Source organism: Emydura macquarii, unplaced genomic scaffold, assembly GCF_026122565.2.
Source record: "Emydura macquarii macquarii isolate MOO-44397 ecotype Brisbane River unplaced genomic scaffold, CSIRO-AGI_Emac_v2 contig_3062, whole genome shotgun sequence".
NCBI classification, from domain to species: Eukaryota; Metazoa; Chordata; order Testudines; family Chelidae; genus Emydura; species Emydura macquarii.
The window spans coordinates 3,934,581-3,955,100 of record NW_027133199.1 but is presented as its reverse complement, the minus strand read 5'-3'; the positions used below and the strand labels follow the sequence as shown (position 1 = coordinate 3,955,100).

General features: G+C 38.6%; 1 protein-coding gene across 1 annotated transcript in view; it reads right to left on the bottom strand.

Annotated features, from left to right (window-relative positions):
* Window positions 1–20,520, bottom strand: part of FBXL5 (F-box and leucine rich repeat protein 5) — a 39,155-nt gene continuing 18,635 nt past the window's right edge. The window contains exons 5-11 of the mRNA XM_067530345.1: window positions 17,633–17,815; window positions 16,423–16,548; window positions 14,741–14,889; window positions 14,442–14,524; window positions 10,681–11,403; window positions 7,903–8,051; window positions 1–962 (exon numbers count right to left, since the gene is read on the bottom strand). Coding sequence (XP_067386446.1) covers window positions 886–962; window positions 7,903–8,051; window positions 10,681–11,403; window positions 14,442–14,524; window positions 14,741–14,889; window positions 16,423–16,548; window positions 17,633–17,815 — 1,490 coding nt within the window. The 3' untranslated portion in view covers window positions 1–885. The remainder of the gene's footprint in view (window positions 963–7,902; window positions 8,052–10,680; window positions 11,404–14,441; window positions 14,525–14,740; window positions 14,890–16,422; window positions 16,549–17,632; window positions 17,816–20,520) is intronic.

The following is a 20,520-nucleotide window of genomic DNA, read 5'->3' as shown; positions in this document are numbered from 1 at the left end:
TCAAAGTCCTCAAAGCTGTTTATTTTTACGTGTTCAAATGCTTAAAAATTTAATTCTTTGAAAATCCCTTTCAAACTTCAGCATCTTAACAGATTTTATAATGGAAGATGATGCGGAATCCGATGGGGTTGCTCTATAAATACAGTACATACACCAATTATTTGTGCAGCCCACTGTATAAAGTGGGCAGTATTCATTGGCCTGACAACACCGTACATTTTGTCATTACATTTTAAAATGATATATATTTCAAATGCTAAGTAAAACTTTGGTGTCAATGGGAATGTTTTATTTGAATATTACTTTTCAAGCCCAAATACAAAAATCAATACTATAGGAAAGAGCATCTTTCCCTAATTTTGCAGTATAAAGGAAGGATTTTGGGGTCAGGGGAAATGGGAAGAAACAACACTTCTAAAGGTGTACATCATCAAAATGCAAAAAAATACATTTCAAATTATTTGCAAAGCTTTGTACTTGTGGATTTAAAAAATAAGACAGTAAGTCCCACTCACTTAATACAAAAACAAAAACAAAAACAAAAACAAAAACAAAAAAACAATGAACTATATTTAAGTGCCAAACTTTAAGTGGCATTATTTATTTAAAAAAAAAAATATCTGATGAGCATTTCCCCATTCCCAAAAGATTAAGTAAAATAAAACCCACCACCATTCAAACCAAAATGAAACTTTTGAGAGACTGTTACAACACTGTACAGTTTACTCAGTATTAAGATTTTAAATTGTGGGGTTAGGGTGGGGCTAGTATAACAAATCACACTCCAAAAGGGATTGTTAACACAATATGTGGACTGTAAGTAAAGTGCATGAAAGGAAGCCTGCTCAGCTAAATGAAGTAGACTGAAATATCAGAAGTCAAAGGTCATTCGCCAGAGCGGCAGCAGGCCCGAAAACCACACTGCAAGTTCTGACATCCACTGGCAGTTTCAGCATGAGGACCTGCATAAAAACAGAACAAATGTGAAAGGAGGAAAATGGAGTTTGTTCATCTCTAGGACTGTCCTGGCAACCTGGTTATTTATAAACTAGCTAATTATGCACCACAGAACTAGATTTAGAGCTGAAAAACTATGAAAAATCTCCATCAGTATCCCAGTATAAATGCAGCCCCCTGAACATTTAGGCCTTTATTTCATGAAGGTTTTTCACTGTAATTTGGCTAGTGCCTTAGTCCCATCCAAATAACATACATTCAGAGATCACAAACTGCAGGCTGAGATGTGCAACATTTTCAGACCAGTAAATGTAATAATATCCATTCTGCTAAAACTAGCATCAGGAGTCAGATATCTGCATAATGCACATTTAACCTCCATTTTCAATCACCCAAGCAGCTTTGTTAACCTCGTGGCACGATACAAACACACATACTCCAAAACTTGTTCTGCTGATGTGGATGCAGTTTTTAGGCTGGAACTTTTTCTGGGAAATGCTTCCATATTTCGCTAGACCACTGAATTCTCACTAGAAATTCATGACCATACAGAAAGCATCTTCACCCTTTATAACTTTTTAGGTCATTATTTCTTTTCCAAACATATCAAAAATATACAGAAGATTATTTGCAAGTTACAATGAATATTTTAAAGGGAAAAGAAGTCAGGGACTGTCAGAATGCAAACAATTTGAAAATGTATCCCCGATCCACTTCAATTACTTAAAAAACCTGAAACAGAACTTTGCCAAACTTTGAAGGAAACAAAAAGTAATCTTCCATCTAACTTATAAACATATGTGGTCATATGAAAACTGTAGAAAAAAATGCAACTCAGGAGTACTGTGGATCTTAATAGATTTTCAGATCTACCCCCCAAACTAAAGAATCTGTCATTTGTTCACAAGTTATACACTTGTATTTCTCTGATGCAGAAGTTACATGAATTCAGACAGGAAACATTACTAATGGAATTCTATCCAACTCCACTTACCGTTACATCTTTAAAGTATCAAAAACAGCATATAACATAGAAAGCAATCTGACTGCATTAACTTTCACACTATAGGATTTCATCTGATATGGCTGTAATATTTTTAACCCTTTCAGAGACTTATACAATTTTTTTCCCCATCAGAGTCATTTAAGTCTGGCTTCCGATATAATTCAACCACACACATTCAGTTTAAATAGTGTGAGATTGTGAAAAGCTCTCCAGAACCACCCACCTCTTCCCCTCAATACACTGAAAATACAAACAAAAACATGAGACAATGTATTTTTAATACATTTTAGAACGTGATTACAGCCAGAAAAGTAATGCACTGACAACAGCATTTGAGTGTCTCTGGCACCGTTTATTCTCAAGCAGTAATTTAAGTCAGAAGTGATTGGTTTCCAAGTAAAATTATTTCTCTAGCTTCCAGCACTGAAAGCAAAAGCTGGTGTCTGGAAATCTGTTTTCTGCTTCACACTATACACCTACAAGCAATATTCTGGAGTAAAGTGTTTAGCTAACAATTTTATTCATGCATGAGGCAGAATAAACTACACCTGGCTTGTCTGCAGGATACTGGATCCACGGTGCTGAAAACAAAAACTTGCGTTCATCAACAAACAATAGGTACCACTGGAAGATAATGACCTGAAAAGGTGCAGTGATGTTTCTAATCAACTTTCTAAACACTGTGCCAAATTTTGACCTTTGAGTCTTATGCACTGATTGTGAGGGACCCTCTAGCTTACTAACAGTGGAGGAGGGAAATACAGTGCCTTCTGGATAGCTAGTTAGGGGAGGAAAAGAGCATGTTCTGGGCAGCACTTCCAAATTTGTAGCCACTGCTTTCCTGCTACTGCCCCCGGGGGTAAGTCCATGGCCACCCCAAAGCCACACATCATTTGAGATGATCTCTGAACCCCTTCTACTACTGCTAGATCTTGTCTGAGATAATGTGACCAGAACCACAGGATTCCAAGTGAGGCCACGCTATTAGTTTATAAAATGACATTAGTATACTTTCAATGTTGTTTTCCAGACCATTCTTCATGCACGTTAACATTGCTTGTTTTTGTCCCTAAGTGGTTACAGTTAATTTAAAACCCAGCAAATATATGAGTAGTTAGTTCCAAGTGTTGCTTCTAAAATACATTACTTTTCACTTGTCAATACAATTTCATCTGGCATTGCGCTCCCCCCTCTCCTAGCTTCGTTAGATCCCTCTGAAGTTCCTCAATCTTCTTTATTCTTGACTAACTTAAATAGCGTCATCTGAAAATTCTGCCACCTCATTATTTGCCAAATCATTAGCAACTATATTAAAAACACCACTAGTCCCAGTAACCTTGAAGCACCCATGCTAAAAATTAAACTTTCCGCCCCACACACTGTTTCTTAACCATTTCCTAATCGATGATAGTATTTTCCCTCTCACACTATAACTACTCCATAGCCTACTGAAGGACTTTGTCAAAGTGAAACAGCTGAAATATCAATTAACTTATATTTAATCAGTACTCCTGTACTGACTCTTTGTTGACATGCTCAATTCCAGTAAAATGAAAAGAGGTTTTACAATTCAATACTGCATTAGTTACGCTGCTCTGTTATTGCCAAGTAGCTGTTTGTTTTTTTAAAGATAGGTCAGAAAGTAGTAAGCGGTTGTACCCAACAGCTGGTTTTAATAAAAGCCTATTTTTGTAAGTAATTCTTAAGTTTAACACCTCAATCTTTATTACTCAAAAAGAACATGCATCTCCCCAATGCCCTTTGTGGTGAAAGTTTATGCAAACAAGTCATTTAGCTTCTGTGCAGTTACCTTAAACCTTTTTAATTTCTTTTGTCCCTTGATTCTCTCCCATTCTTCCTGGTTCTGATATACTTAAAGAATGTCTTATTTCTTTCTTTAACTAGATTCACTGTATCTAAGTACCATTTGTGTGGGGGCTATTTGCTTTTCAAATCCCCTCTTTACCTTCCTAATTTCAATCTTACATTTTATGGGTCATAGTTTATATGTTCCTTTCTATTTGCTTCATTTAGGCTGGTTTTCCAGTTTCTGAAGGATTTCTGTTTGGCTCAAATAGCCTCTTGATTCTTGCCATTTAATCATACAATTTTTTCCTGATATAACTGAAGTGGTATAAACCCCTAGTGCTAGCCTGGATGCAATTACACCAGATACAAAACCCGCATGTGGACCAGGCCTTAAAGTGAGATCCTGAAAACTGCAAACATGTCTTCAGAACTGATCCTCTGAGCCCTCTACAAAGAGCCCCAATGAAGTCAGTGGAAGTCTATGCACTGGGCAGGCAGCGTCATTTACAAAAAAGATCTGAAAAAATGTTGTGGTTGAAAGTAAAGTTCTTTGAATGATTTGCTAAACAACATACTTCAGGGTCCACCTTTTGTGCTGAAATACATTGGTAAAATCCTCATTCTCAGTCTGATTCCAGAACACATCTTCCCCCAAAACCATCCCTGATAAAGTGATGAGCAGAGAAAGTATAAAATAGTTTAAACAATCTATAAATATGTAAAGAATAGGTATTTAATCTTTGTACAGTGTTTAGAAATATACAATGCTAAATATGTGCAAAGTATTACTAAATTAAAGCAACAGAAATTTAAGATGATGCAGATGAGAAGTTATTTTAAAGGAACAGTTTAGTTTATTGCCAATTATTAATTTTCCTGCAATTACTTTGAGAAACATCAAAGTGGGGTAAAGAATAACTTTGGTCATCACAGAATGCAGCTGCCTCTGTAGTGGAATTTAGCACACAGCAACACCACTAACCAGTTTTGAATAAGCAAGGAAGAATACAATATCCAACTAAAACTAAAACTGCAGAGAAGGAGAATGTTATTATCGAAATAAGAATACTGCTGGGACACCATGGCTACCTCTTTAAGCCCTTGCAGCGGATAAAAAGGTTTTAGTCTTGATTATTCTCGGTTTAGGAAGATCATTAAAGATCCTGACATCTCTCCTAACAGTAACAGCATTTTGTCTCCCTAAATTACCCGACATGGTAAACCCAATGGTTTATAGAGCATCCAAAACCATGCTGGATGCTTTGCAGAACAAACAGGAGGACATAGTCCCTGCCCCCAAGATTTCATAATCTAATTTTAGACATGATGTAATAAGTGGCAGGTAAGGACCAGCTTTTGAGCAGTAGGATTACAAAGTTACTCATGAGTGGGCATGTACATCTCTGTGGCACAATTAGAAGTGCTTTTTGTTTTTTTGTTTCTTTTTTAAATAAGACGACTCATTTCTTGTGGGCATCATGAAAGAAACAAGTCTTAACGGGCTGAGAGGAGATGAAGAGACTGTTGTTGCTTGGCAGACTAGATTCGGGAAGGTGCATTAGGGTGTGGATGTGGAAGAAGACATGGAAACAACTGCAGGTAAAGCACATGAACAGGTCATCAAGGCTGGCATCATTGGCAGAATGGAGGAAGTGAGAGCAATGACTTCAGCAACTAGCTCAGTGATGCAGGAGAGGTAGGTTTGCACAGGTCTTTGAAAGAAGATATTGTGCCGAATAGGAAATCACTTAGGAATTTAAAAGGGGGAGGCTGACATGATCAAATTAACTGACAAGGAAGATCATTTTAGCAGCTGCAACCTGGATCGAATGGAGAGAAGCAGTGAGTGCACTGAGGAAGCCTGTGAGGAGAGAGGGTACAGTAGCTGAGATGCAGGGCATAAGCATAAAAAAAGTTAAATACTGGGATACCGAGCAAGGGTGGGTTTTGTTAAAATATTTACCTTCACCTCAAGTACTGGGGCCCCATCGAACTGCAGCTAAGGTCAATGTGAGTCTTTCCATCAACTTCACTGGAAGTTGGATTAGACCCTCACTTGTCAGTTTAGCTTTGCTTCTACTGTTAAAGCTCTGCTAGGTTTCATCTCAGAGGCAAAATAACATGCCTTCAGGATGAAAAACACTACACAGATGAAGTTATACAGACAAGAGACATAGCGGGCCTGTATTTAAATAATGTAGAACTATCAAATTATGCCCATTTAGCTTATACAACTGTGTGATTTCATTACTATTACTCTCATCCTCCTCGCCTGCCCTTCTCTCTTTTGTTACACTTACTTGTTGCAACTTGACTACAATCAGATTACAAATTGTTAGGGGCAGGAACCATGACTGCCTATGAATTTGTTGGGAACAGTAGGACTAAATTCCCACTATAGTTTTTGGGTGCTACCACAATATAAATAATATAGTATACTCACTCACCTAGCCCTCAAGATTTCTCCCGCCCCTCCCAAGAGGAGGATGAGAAGATTGGACAAGTGTATATCTACCATTCTGAGAACGTAACTGCTCATATTTCAGAGAAGTGAAATACTTCTCTATATATTATCTAAGAACCTGCCCTTTATAGCAAGTCCTCAAGATCCACATTTAACAAAGACAATGGTGAAGAAATCTTTACAATGTACCTTTGCAAACAGTTCAGGGAAGATGGAAAAAAAGCTTTTTTTAAAAAAATGGTCATAATCATAGGAGGCACACATAAGAGGCTTGGGGAAGCTAAGTCTCCCCAAAAAAGACTGGCCATGCAGAAGGGCAAATGCTGTGGATGAGGCACAGGTCACCTCCTTCTGGAAGCACGCTGGCCCACCGCCTTTGGAGCGCTGGAATTGAAGCTCCCTAGGAGTGGGGGGGCTCCCCACCGGCACCCAGACTGTGGCCACACCCAGCTTCTTCCCCCAAGGACCACCCACCCACAGCTCACTCCTCTGAGCGGCGGGCAGGACGGCCTCGAGGGAAAAGGGGCGGAGAGGAGCGAGCAATCAGGGACTCGGGGTGGGAAGAGGCAGAGGGGGCGGGGCCACAGTCCAGGTGCCAGTCGCCCTCCCCCCTCCCCACACTTCTAGGGAGCTTCCAGCTCTCATGTAACCCTCCCCAAACAAAAGACTCACACATCGCCTCGGTCATAAGACACTTATTTCATTACACTCAAATGCCTAAAAATAGCTGCAACTGTTCTCTTAGGCTCTGCACCTCTTGAGGCTATCAAAGCAGGCAAATAAGTTCACCGAAGGTAGCCTACATCTATTCACTGTGCCTTCTGCCTCCTCTTGACCATAAAGAGGACAGAAGTAAATGCAAAGAAGTGTGTTGGAACAGGCAATTAAGCAAAGATGGGAAAGCCAAACATTCCTTTCAGAGAAACACAAACCCTTCAACTACACTCAAACAGTAACAAACCAACCACCCAGTTTCTCTGAAGTGAGACTGGTACTTAATTCTCTGTACAAAGCCTAATTCACCATCTTGGTACCACTGTAAGCTAGTAAGGGGAAAGAACAGCACAAAGCTATCACCACATCTTCCACAAAGGTGGAAGTGGGATGTACAAAGCATCTCAGCAAAGTTAACGTTGATGACAAGAGAAGGCAATGTCCTATGTCAACACTCATATGTCAATGCTCAAATATAATTGGTTGTTCTGCACATTGAGCAACGTGATCTCTGTCCTCACTGGTATTAGCACTTAGCTCTAGTCCCATGGGCCCACATGACTAGTCACTACCATAAGAAAGCAATAACACTAAGAGTTTGGGATTTATTTGGGGTTGTTTGTTGAGGGAGCGGGGTTGGGGGGGGAGGAGGATAACTAATAAACCTGAGATCTTTCTAACCTATGTCAGTGATATTAAATTTAGATGCAAAATACAAAGAATCACAAATATGTTTTCTTAAGTAATACTCACCTATACAAGAACGTATATATGCTCACAAACTATTTGAAATTTTAAAAGATCCAGTGTAACAAACAGAAGAAACTGAGATGAAGGCTAACCTGATAAACCATGGAACTCATTGCTATACTACAAAAAAGTTAAAAAATTTCCCAAACCAAACAACCTTGAGCCCCAGGAGGTTATCATGTACTTTACAAAAAGACATTACCGTTAATGTTGTCACAGTAGTAAAAGTGTTCATCGTTTAAAGAAGGGCATGCAGCAACCAAATCCTGCAGGCCCACACCAGTTATAGTAAGACAACCCGAGAGATTAAGGTGTTCCAAATGTGGCAGTCCTCCTCCCAGAGTCAATGCCCTATGATCAAAGAGAAAGTCAAAACATGTTAAAACAGAACAAAGAACTGGATTGCAGTCAATGCAGATGCTTCACTGAGTTGCCAAATTCATGGATTTTCTGACATCAAGCAATGTTAGCACTGACCACAAGGGAAGGTGATGCCCTATGTCAACATCCATGGGTCAATGCTCAAGTATTCTTTTTACAAAATAAAAAGGAGACGCTAATGCAGCGGTCAGCCTTGAACATGCCAATTTTGTATTCGATAATTAGATGAGATTACTTCAGTATTTACATTAATACTGAGCTTCCCCAGGCTTATTACAAGGAGTGCCTATTGCATATACTAAAGTAAAGTTATTATTTAAGGCAATTAGAAAAGCAAGGAACTGGGCCACTCTCTTCCTTGGAAAGGGAAGCTCCAGATTGCTCAAGCAATGAAGCAGAGTGAGTTGGAGTTCTGCCTGTTATAAGATTAGATTGCTCACTCAATTTTGTACTAACATCTGAGCTCAACCCAGAAGGTAAGTGGGCTAGAAGTCAGCTTTACTTTTTCGGAAAAGCCAGAGCCAAACAAACCCCCAAACACATTATTTTAGCTTAATTCCCTAACTTAAAGAATTGGAACAGTTCCACATTTTCAGACAGTAAATTCTACAAGTTTAACTTGGATTGTGACCATGTCCTCTAGCTACACAAGAGAAAGGTGCAGTTCTTCAACATAATCCATTCATCTGCACACAGAACCTTCATTCAAAATTGGTGTAGTCTCTCATTTTCACAGAGGAGCACAACTTCAAAGCTGCAAGTCTGAGCTTAACACTGCAGTCCTGTTTTTAGTAATACAATGTGGCTTTACTCCCTGATAAACACACCTTCCTTTTGATTTTAGAAACAGGTGATTTCACATTTTATAACAAAGTTGATCTTTATGCTATTTTATACTTTGTTATTGGATGACAGGCATTTAAGAAGTGAGCTCAATAGATGTTTTGCCAGAATAAGGACCACAAAACTAGCTGTTGTGTATTAAAGTGCCCTTGGCATTTGTTTGGTACAGAAATAGTACCACACTGCAAAGTTCAAAGCCAGATTTGAACTTCTCCTAAATCCAGGTACAATAAAATCAAGTTTTGATTCAGCATCACCTGTAGGTACGGTGTATAAATGTTTAATTCAATATACACACATTTATGGTGATATGGTCAAAAATGGCTAGAGAAAATGATAGGTGCTCCTTTTAATTTAATTCTGTAAAAAGTGAAATTTTACATGTATATTGTTAAACAAGAATAGAAAATATTACACACAAAATGAGACTAAATTAAAATGGCCATTACAACCCCAACTTTTAATGATTTTTAAAAGTGCTATCTTAATGCTACATTCATTCAGGTTGCAGTGTTTAACTTATCTGCTTAATGTGAGCCTTTATACACTCAGTTTTTAAACCTGGATGCCTAAATTTGTATTTAAGAACTTACATACTAACTGAAACCAATGAGAGCAATGTGTTGCTCACACCTCTGAAAATCAGGCCAATGGGAAAATTTTCAAACTCGGGTAACAGTTTACATCATGGCACCTGTTTTTGCACAACTTTATAAAAATCTTTATATTTATAGTATGTTGTAGACAGAGCAAAAAAACTGCAAACACCTTATAAAAAAAAGTGACTGATCTACATTTTCTACTACATCAATGGTCTTCTGTCTTCTCCAAAGCAAGAAGTGTTTGTGTTGTTGAAATAATTTTATTGTGTGTTTTGATATCCCTCATGAAAACAGAGAAGCAGTTGCTTTCTCTGAGCTGAAGATGAGTTAGGGAAAGGAGTAACTAATGCATCTGGAAATACAAACTGTGATGCCACAGAGGGCAAGCCTTGTTTGACTGAAAGTCTTAGGAGACTGCTATGCTGCATGTTCAGAACTGATTTTTCAGTCTTCCCTAAACCAATGGGTACTAAGTCCTCAATGTCCATGCCAAGCTTTGTTTGCTATGCACTATATAAATCTCACATACAACCTGTTCTTGTGTGCATACATCATTATGTTCAATACTGTACCTGGACATTTTTAAAGAAGACATGACTCACACAGTAAGCAAATGAACCAGACATGAATTTCTTTCTGAAGATATGTATACTTCTAATGATTGATTCCAAAAGCCACCTAAGACTGCTGCCTGTAAAATGTTGATGCAACTTAAGACAGATAAAACTACATAACTTCTGGGGATTCAAAAATTCTCTCTTCTTCCAAGGAAAAACTACTGCAAATTCTTAGATCAAATGCCACAAAGCCAAAATTATAGTAAATCATAAAGACCTGAAAAGTAACTACCTAAAAGCTAAGCTTTAAACTGCTCCCACAATTACCACCAGGAAAAATTATGTAGATCAGGCTATTAAAATTCAGTCATCTAGCTATCCTTATAGATCTCTGAACAGGGAACACTTGCGCATTAACACATTTCATGTTTCATATTTTTATAAGAATGACTTAAGATCTCATCTTGCAAGCCTAATTTGAGCCCATTGTGTAGCTGGCCTCTGGTGCCTTCTTCAATCACATTTGATAGCTTTCAAGTAAGGAAAAGCTAGGAAGTTCTCTCTGATGACTGCAGTAGCTCAAAAATGGCTACTTACCTGAGACCATGGTCTGTGATCTGATAACATCCAGACAGGCTGAGGAACTGAAGAACTCGTGCAGTCTCTTGGTCTGATTTTTCATTCCCAGAGTATGCAAAGTCTTTTCCCTCTGACTGTCTAGTCCTTGTTGCTTTTTTACACAGTGCAGAGGACTCTGGAAGTGCTTGTATAGTTCTTAGTGCTGTCCCAGCACAACAAAATGAGTGACTGCAGTAAGTAAAGGCAGTAGAAGCACAATGCGGCTGCCAACAGACACTAGTCCTTAGTCCAACAATGTCTTTATTGTAACAAGATGCTGAACAACTAAGACTGGATGCTGGTTCCACCACACAAAGTCCCTCAATATTTCTGCGTCGCCATTCTGCAGCATCTTCAATATCAGCCAGATCAGCTGCATCTAGCATCCAGACATAGGCAGAGTTGAAACTTTCTGAGCTGACAGGTTTAGTCCAATAGTGCTCATTACCTTCATCCTTGATAAGAGTTTCATTAGTTATATCATGCAAACTGTATTTCCTGTTGGACTGCATGGTAATGTCTTTGTTTCTCCACACAGTCTTTGTACTTTTGTTTCTGCAACCTTTCAGAACTCCTTTACTGTTGTGAGCTGATAGGATTCCCAAAGCTCTGGAAATCTTCTCCATAGCCACATCTGTGATTTTTTCACAACCAGACAGATCAAGGTGACGAAGACTCGGACAACAACCAACCCACGACCAACTGAAATCAGAAAAGGATAAACTGAATATACAGTTTTATGTACATTTGTAAAGGCTCTTAATGAACTAATATAGGTAGGTAAGTAGTTTCCTGGTCTTTGCAAAGAAGTTAAATATTAATATTAATTCATTAAGTGTTTATATTGCATGTGCCTCAGTTCTGAAGGGACAGAAGAAAAAAGTTAACTGATATTAAAAATACAATTTGACATTCAGACACTACAATGAGAACTACTGCATAAATGCCTATAAGACACTAAGTGTACTTAAAGAAACATGGAATGAAACACACTCAGTAATATTATTTAAAATACTAAGTATGAGCGGTGAAATTATAACATTTTAGCCACCAGAAACCCACAACTACTGTTTAATAATTTCCAAAATGATTTGTAAGACTTTGTGAAGCTACTAGCAGTCACTGTGATTGGACAATTCTCAAAAGCAATTCTTGTTGTCTGTATGTATATACAGTTGACAAAAGAGCTATCCTAATTTACTGGAAATAAGCAAGCAACTTGAACACTGCAAGATCATACAATGGCAAATGGGCAAAATTGGAAAAAATAATATACTCGGATACTGAAAAATGTGAGATTTGGTCCTTATTTTTTTAAATCTTTAAGACTAATAGTTCTTTATATCTTATAATTCCTACCATTTACAATTTTTCAAGCTTAGCTGTTGTTTGTATTAGTGTATTTAATGTATATCCTCCTCTCGATTCCCTCTCGTTTCACTTTATTCAAGTATTTAAAACAGAGGATATTTGGATTCCTGAAGCTCTGGGAGCATTAGAGTCTCAATAATTACTCTGTAAGTGAGGTTGAAAGATTATAGCTTGCATTGGAAACATGGGTCTTTTGACAAAAACAAAAAATCCCACACCTTTTAGCCTGAAATTTTTCATCTTTAGTTTTAAGCAAAATATTTTACATTAGTGGAATAATTCATTTTTGAATTATGGACTTCTTTTATTCCAAAAATGAAAAAATAAACACATTTTTAGAAGTCCTTTTTGCCCACCCATAACTAAAAATAAATTGCCATGAAAGCTCAAATGGACTGAGATGTACTAGCCATTGATGAAAGCCACATTTAGAACTAGTCCAAATATAATTTCCTAATTAAAAATTAGGCATCTGATGAAAGTTACAGTCCCTGCCAAGGTACTTGGAAGGTTTCAACAAACATTTTTTACTTTTCTTAATTAAAATTAGGAAAAGGTATACATTTGGTGGTTAAACCTTCCAAGTACCTTGGCAGGGACTGTAACCTTCACCAAATGCTTGACAAAATTTCATAGGAATTATAAGCTCTGCCAGTGAATAACTTCCAGAGAGCTAGCATCCCACATGGAAGCTCTATATTTTTGGCCTTGAAGAAGCAATGACATCTTTTAGCATGACTGATAGAATATTGCCATTAGTTCAACATTTGAAAGAGACTTTCAATGTTGTGCTAAGGAATCTTTCACTCAGAGGTCAAATGCTCCACCAGCATAGCTCTGAGCTTGTAAACTTCATTAGCCCCACACTGATGACATACATGCTATTAGAACATTCAATTTTAGCCCTAATTCTGTGGCAGGATCCAGGACATGGTGGTGAGATTACACCTGACAGCACAAGGGCTGGGCCTGCTCCAGAAACACCCTGGGGACCTGCCCCTTCACACCAGGTGCACCAAGATAGCAAGCAAGAGGGACAGAGTCTCACACTCATGCCCAGCCCTAGCCCCTGATCCAGGTGTGAAGCAAGCAGGCTCAGCCCGGCAGAATTCATGTGTGAAGGGGCTTAGTATGGGAGTGCATCCAGGTGTGGAATGAGAGGGCTCTGTATGGGGCAATCTGGGTGCAGGCAGCTTAGTGTGGGGGGGGGGTCTGGGTGCAGGGGGATCTGGATGCACATGGGCTCACAGGAGGTTTCCAGATGCAGGGGGAATGGGACTCTGTGGGGGGGCAAGCAGAGGGGTGTCCAGATGAAGGTGGTTGGGACTTAGAGGGTGGGGGCTGTCTGGGTGCAGGGGGAGTGAGGCTTGGTAGGGTGGGTCTGAGTGTAGCTGGCTGGGACTCGTTGGGGTGAAGAATCACGTGTGGGGGGCTGAGCAGGGGGTGATCTGGGTGCAGAGGTGGGGGTTCAGATGCCAGGGGGTTGTAGGGCTTGGCAGTAGTGGAAGGCTGGGGGCAGGCTCAGCTGGGCAAGGGGAGGTCTAGGTGTGGGGGTACTCCGGATGCAGGGGGTGATGCTCAGCTTCGTGGGGGAGGTCTCGGGACAGGGGACTCCAGGTGCACGGGGTGAGGCTCGGCAGAGTGGGGGTTCTTGGGGGGGGTCCAGATGCACGTAGGAGCACCTCCTTGTAGGAGTGACCCCTCCTAGGAGCAATGGGGGCAGGAAACAGGGGGAAGGATGCAGAGCTTACTGCAGCCATGGGAGGTTTCTGGAGGTTGGTCTGACCTGGCCCCAGCCACTCCTTGAATGGAAGAGGAATTCCTGTCCTCCTCCGCCCACAGCCCAGCCAGGACTATCAACTGAGATCATCAAAGGGTATGACTGTGCCCAGCCCTTCCCCTGCCACACAACACCCCCACCACAGCGATTTACCTCTCTGCCGGCTGCTCCAGATGCACAAAACAATGTTCCTGTGCTGCTGGAGAGGAGTACGTGACCGCTCTTGCAGTTCCCTTTGCTTCCCTGTCAGAAGTCATTTTTCTGCAGGGAATCAAAGAAATCTGCAAGGGACATGATTTCTGCACATATGCAGTATTCCCCCAGAAGTAGTATTATGCAAGAGTTACCACTCACTGAGGTAATATGCAATACTGAAACATCTGAAGCCTTTTCAAAGTGTTCCATTCCACAGTTATAAGCTTTGCCTGCCATATTATGTATAATATTAATGTTGCTTTGGTTTGATTGTTGATTATGGTTAAATGTAAGTTCTAAGTATAATTACTGTACTAGTCACTGTATTGATGTGGGTTTTGTTTTTTACTGGAAAAGCTATAGATGGCAAAGCTTTTATTAGCAAATAACTAACCTTTCAAATGCAGAGTCTGAAATATCAGTTTGAGTGAGATCCAGATGTTCCAAGTTAGGACAAAGTTCCAAGATCTGTCTAACCTAGGAAAGAAAATGTGAAAATAAAGAAAATGCAAAAAACTTAACACAATTAAAGAGTCTCACAGCCAAGACGCAAATGAATGCTCATTTGAGTTGCAATTCAACTTCACTGACAATACGGAATGCTTTAAACTCAAGCACACCAATTATATATTATTACTAATTATAGCATGCACACCCATACTTATTAAATGTACTAGTGCTGACAATACATACCATTTTGTTAGAAACTGCAGAACTGTAGGCCAGTACTAGAGTTTTCACAGAAGTGCCTACATGTGGGAGAACATTATGAATTAAGCCATGGAGTAAATGCTTTTCCATCTGAGCTATGTTAATGGCAAGTGATTCTTCTGCAGCCTCTTCTGTAAAATAAACCAAAGAGAAACATGAACATTTATAATGTATTCTATAAATCTCTCAAAATACATCTCCCCAGACCATATTAAATACAAGATTTACAAAACAAAGGTTTAAAACATCTACATATCTTGTGCCTAAAAGGATAAGGGCGTAAATAAAAAGCTTAACAAAACACATTTAATGACGCACTTTAAAATTTGCTCAACTCTGGTTCAAGGAAGTAAGTTCCTGAGGCGTGGTGGTTTTCTATCTGTCTATCTTGCTAGATGTCCTACAGAAATCAATTCCAGGAACAAACAAGAGCAATCAACCCACAAGAAAACTACCACAGTATTGCTCAGGAAGAGGAATATTTCTTTCAGATCCTACACCATTTAGGGTTTTACAGGATGCTACCAAAACTTCAAAATGTACACAGAAGCAAACTGGTGAAATGCAGAATACAGAGCATTATGTGGTCATAACTGGTCACCTCATTCCAAAGAATAATACAGCCTTCTGTACTAGTTGAAGCTGCCAATACTTTTTTCCATTGGTAACTCTGTGTAGAAGATGTTGCATTAATCAGCTACAAGTTACAAAGGCGAGAATCACGGATGTATTTTACAAAGACAAGTTTGCAGCCTCTGGGCTAATAGTAGAGAAAAGAAAACTAATGCGTCTCACTGAAGTCAACTGGGCACCTAAGAGCACCTTTATATCTGACAGGATTCTGAGACTAAAAACCTGAAAATAGCAACATATTTTTAAAGTAAGTTTTATCTTGGAACTCACATACCAATTGGATAAACTCCACTGAATACACTTTTGAGACGGGAAACTTCTGACAAACAGACCAGATTAAAAATAAAACATGGTCTTGCCCTTCCCCAATGTTCAGCTCATGCTGAACAGAGTACAGAGCTGGAAAGACAATAACCAAAACAAAGATAGGAGCATAATTCATCCAGGCTTTAGTTACACAAATTAAGTAAGGTGTTGCAACTATTATTGAATTGTGGACAAAGTAAATTTGTGTATGCTGTGTTGTGTATACTTTACAGAAATTGAACGTTATGAAACATTGGTTAGGGTGACTGTTTGCCACCGTTTTGCTTTAGTAAAAGGAAGAGTGTGGGTGCTCAACAAAGAAAAAAAATCATATTTGGAAACATTTTATATCTATGTAATATGTAGATGATATCAACTAACAGCCCAAGAACCAGTGTTCTTTTAGTTATAAGTATATTAGTTTAATCTTAATTCTACAGTTGCTAGTTGAAACTGTCCACATTCAAAATATTTTCTGTAGAGGTCTGTTAGCCCAGGTAAAAGTACACATTCTAGATTAAATGTTTCTTCATTTACTCATAACTGTAATGCATGTACTAAAATCAATTACGATAAAGCTGTTTTTAAAAAGAAGGTATCTACATTTGCCTCTGTATAAAGTTATAGCTATATAATTACATCTACTAGGGGTTTTTGCATCTTCATCATGAAAAGCTGAAAAGAAATTTTGCACAGCAATTTATTTTATATTATATTTTGCCTACCAGATTCATCTATGTCAGCATCTTCATCCCATTCCTGAAAAGCACGACTTTCATCTTTTCTATTTTTCACCCACTCCTCATCGGGTTCAGTGTCAAGGTCAGCTGCAGGACCACTGTACCAGTCTCCTACTCAGCCAAAAAAGGGAAATAAACGAAAAATACTATAGAAAATATTTGATCTTCATAACTGAAAACTCCACTGATTACTTGGTAGACACTGGGGTCCAATACAATGATATAAGTGAAAGATTTGATATATCCTGCAACTGAAGTTGGATTGGATCATTACATTTCCTGATGTTCATAATATATTAAAGAGAACGTTCAAAAGCTTTTAGAATTCCCTGAAACAATTTCAGTGTCTCCATTAAGTTAACTACTGTTATACTTCTCAGAGAGGACGCTCTATTTTTTCATATTTCCCCATTAGGGTCCATCCAGTATGAAGATGCAAAGTAGGACTGAAATAATTATGCTTCTCCTTAAAGGGATAGGAATTTGTACAGCAAAAGGTACAATAGAAACCACATCTTAGTCTTCACTACAGCGGCATGAGAGCAAACTTTTAAAGTTCTTATCTGGTGCTCTTATGTGACCTGCAGTCTCATACAATGACTTTAGACTCAAAGTTTGGGCAAAACCATTAAAAGCAGGCTAAAAAAAAATCACTTTTTAAAAATCTGTCCTTTTAAAGTTCATAGCTAATCATATGTGCCCAACTTTGCAGTTCGATTCAAGTCAGAGAACAGATGAAATATTTCACTTTTACTAGAACATTTATAATGTCTCTGAATCTCCTGCAATAAGACTACTAAACCAGCTGCAATATCATCATTTAGAGCACAAGAACAGAGAACACCATGTACTAACCTTACTTGTGATTACAAAGAAGTATTACCAATTAACATTCTCGTTAACTTGTATACAGTAGCATATTACTGTCACTAAAGTTGGGTCCATATTTATATATACTAACTTCTCATAGCTACCAAAAAATAAAACATTAAACTAAGCTTGTAATTGTTCCCTCTATCAAAATCAGCTTCTGTCATAACAAATTAAGCTGTGAAATGCCACCATGACCAAATGGAGCACCTACACTCAGTTAATTTAGATTAACTACACAAAATACTAATTTATTATATTTTGCAGTCTTCAAAATCAGATCTTTGAAATGTTTGTAAATCAGATAAAAGATTCAATCACCTACCTCTGGCCCAGTGAACAGGGTAAAGATGTTTCCAAAGAGATCCAGTTTTAACCAGTTGAGACCACTTAGTGCTTACTTGACTACATCGACACAACTCCTGAGGATTAAGGTAACTGAAAATGGTCAGCATTACTTCAGGAGGAAGATGGGTAATATTTGTGGTATGCCCAGTCACTTCAGTTTCTGAAAATATAAAACGTGTGTTATAAAGGGGTATGACTGTATATCCTTCTGCAGTTAAGTAATAATGGCTGGACTCATTTTCCCCAAGGAGATGCAATGATAAAATGCATTAAAGCGAATATAAGAAAACATTCAATTTGTTTGGTAATAAGAGCTAAAAGAACATTTCACATTCAGAAGGGACTATGGGTGTTTTGTTTTGTAAAATTTCTATGTTATAAATGCCACCAAAGATCAAATAACTCAGTTCTACACCTGCCATTTCCTTTACAGATTATACAGCCTAATTTCTTTTCTAAAGCGTGGCCAAGGGATCTGGATGCTACTCAACCTAGGTGAGATGGAAGCAATACTTTGTGGTAGTGAAAATTTATAGAAATGGGCAGAAGCAGCATTTGTACCTTTTGCCAGCACATATGCTGCCTGCCTTTTGCCAAAACACAAACCATGGCTGCTCCTGGTTTCTCAGGGTGCAGTACTAAGACACAGGGCCTTTTCTCATCTGCAGCTAGCACGGAAGCTGCAACCAGTCCTATCTAATGAGGATCATGTTTTTATTACCTCCAAACACTCAGCCTTTTTGAATGGGGAAAGCCAACATGAGCACATCATCTATGCTTCAAACCTCAAGTCTTTGCACTTGATCCCCATTCTCTACTGGATGCAATTTACTAGTGTAGGTAATACCTTTTTAAACTTCTGAAGGGTTATGACCTAGTTATATGAGGCAGCTTGAAACCCCAGAGTGTCAGTGAATAGCAGCCAACATTAGGGCTTTCCCAACTCCAACAGACTTCCCTTGACAGTCTGTCACAGGCCCAGGCTAACAAATTAAACCAAGTGTCTTACAAAGTGCTCTGAAGCTTAGGTATGATGTTTCATTTTTAGTTTCTGTTCATTATTCCTACAAACAAGCAGTAGCTTTAATATGCCCCATTATAGGTGAATTTATGTATTGTTTTTAAAATCATTTGTACATAATCACTTAGCTGCTATAAAATAAATATGTAGAGAAACGGATTCTACTGCCTGGGTAAGGTGTATGGAATTTCTGTAAGTAGTGATGTGAAAAATTCCATCAATAAGGAATCAGATTTTTAAAAATGAACATTCTTAACAAAGAAAGACCATGAGAAGTGGTACAAATGATTTGAAGGCTAAATATTATAGTCTTTTTTTCTTCTACTCAAGCCTAAGTTCATTAACTCTATCCAGGAAGGGAAGGTGATACTCACTTTAAATAGGTCTTTCAGACACCAGAGCAGAGAGACACAAAGCTATTATTTCCTGTGTTATAATGGATTCCTATTTTTTGCATGTGTGCTTACAGAATCTGAGAAGAGTGAATTCTCATAGATCAGATTTCAAAAACAGTTCAACTACCTTACCATTCTGGGTATCAGAGATACCAACTAGTTTATTACAAAAGAGAAAGTCAAAGTGATTTTTACAGTAGTTGGTGACTTTCTTCCAGAGATAGGAAGCTTGTTACAACTTCTGAACCTTATGGAGTCTTACACATCAGAATCAAGCCCAGCCTCAGGTTGTATCCCAGATTTCTAATTATGTAAGCAAAGAAATAGTACCCTCAATTCATGATGTTGGCTTGCAGACATTTAGCAATTGTATGAATATATTTCATTTAATACTGAATAGGAAGGCATGTGTTTTCTTATCTGGACAACAGGGTCAACCAAAGACATTACTACGGAAATGATCCAAGGAACTTATTGATTCACCACAGGAGTTGCTGGTGTCACTGAGGCTGGCTTTACTAACTTGCTATCCATATTCTGCAAACTACCCAAATTTCCAACTTGTTCCCATAAAACCATTTGTGTATCTAGAAGATATACTAGATGTGGCTAAGATCAGAGCCTCCCATAATGACTGCACAATAAGGAGATCACCCTGCAGGGTTCCACATTTAGTGTCTTGGTCCCTTTGGAAATACAAATGTATTCATACGTCTGGAGCTGAGCTTCAAGCCTGACTTGCATACAGGACTTCAGACACATGATATCCCAGAAAACTGTTAAAAATGACAATCAAGCCATGGTGTTTTACATAAATGTTCACAGAGGGGCAAAGTCTCTTCTCCTGCATCAGGAAACCTCTGAAGTGCGTGCAGGACAGGACGGGGAACGTGTCTGACAAAATGTCCTGCTTGCCATTTCTCTGGCAGGAAAGGAAATGGCAATCATGCATAGGTTCACCTGATTGCTTAATTTAAGGTGTCTTATTATTCGGCAAATCTTCCTCTGATAAAGCAATATAGAAAATATATATAATATATATTTTCTATCTCAAAAGAAAGTAGCAGTGCACAAGAAACTGAGGTATCTGTGATGGATACTTCCTCCCTTTTTTTTTTAAATGGGTGTTTTTAAATGGAAGTTATATGCTTCCTCCAAAAACATCACATATCTTTACATATACTTCCCCCCACAAATCCATTTTGGAACCAAAGCTGACTAAACTCAGGACAGAAAAGTTGCAGAAGTCTTACTATCCCCAAATTCCCACTCCTGTTAGAGATAGCAAGAGCTAATTCCATCATGCTATACGTCTGCCATATCAGATTGGTAAGAGAACAAGATATATTTTGTATCCTGACCCATGTCTTAGTCTCTGTCAGGTTGGCCTGTAAAGCAGAAATTGATCAGTTTAGCGGTTCAAAGGAAGTCTCAAATCTTGTCACTGTT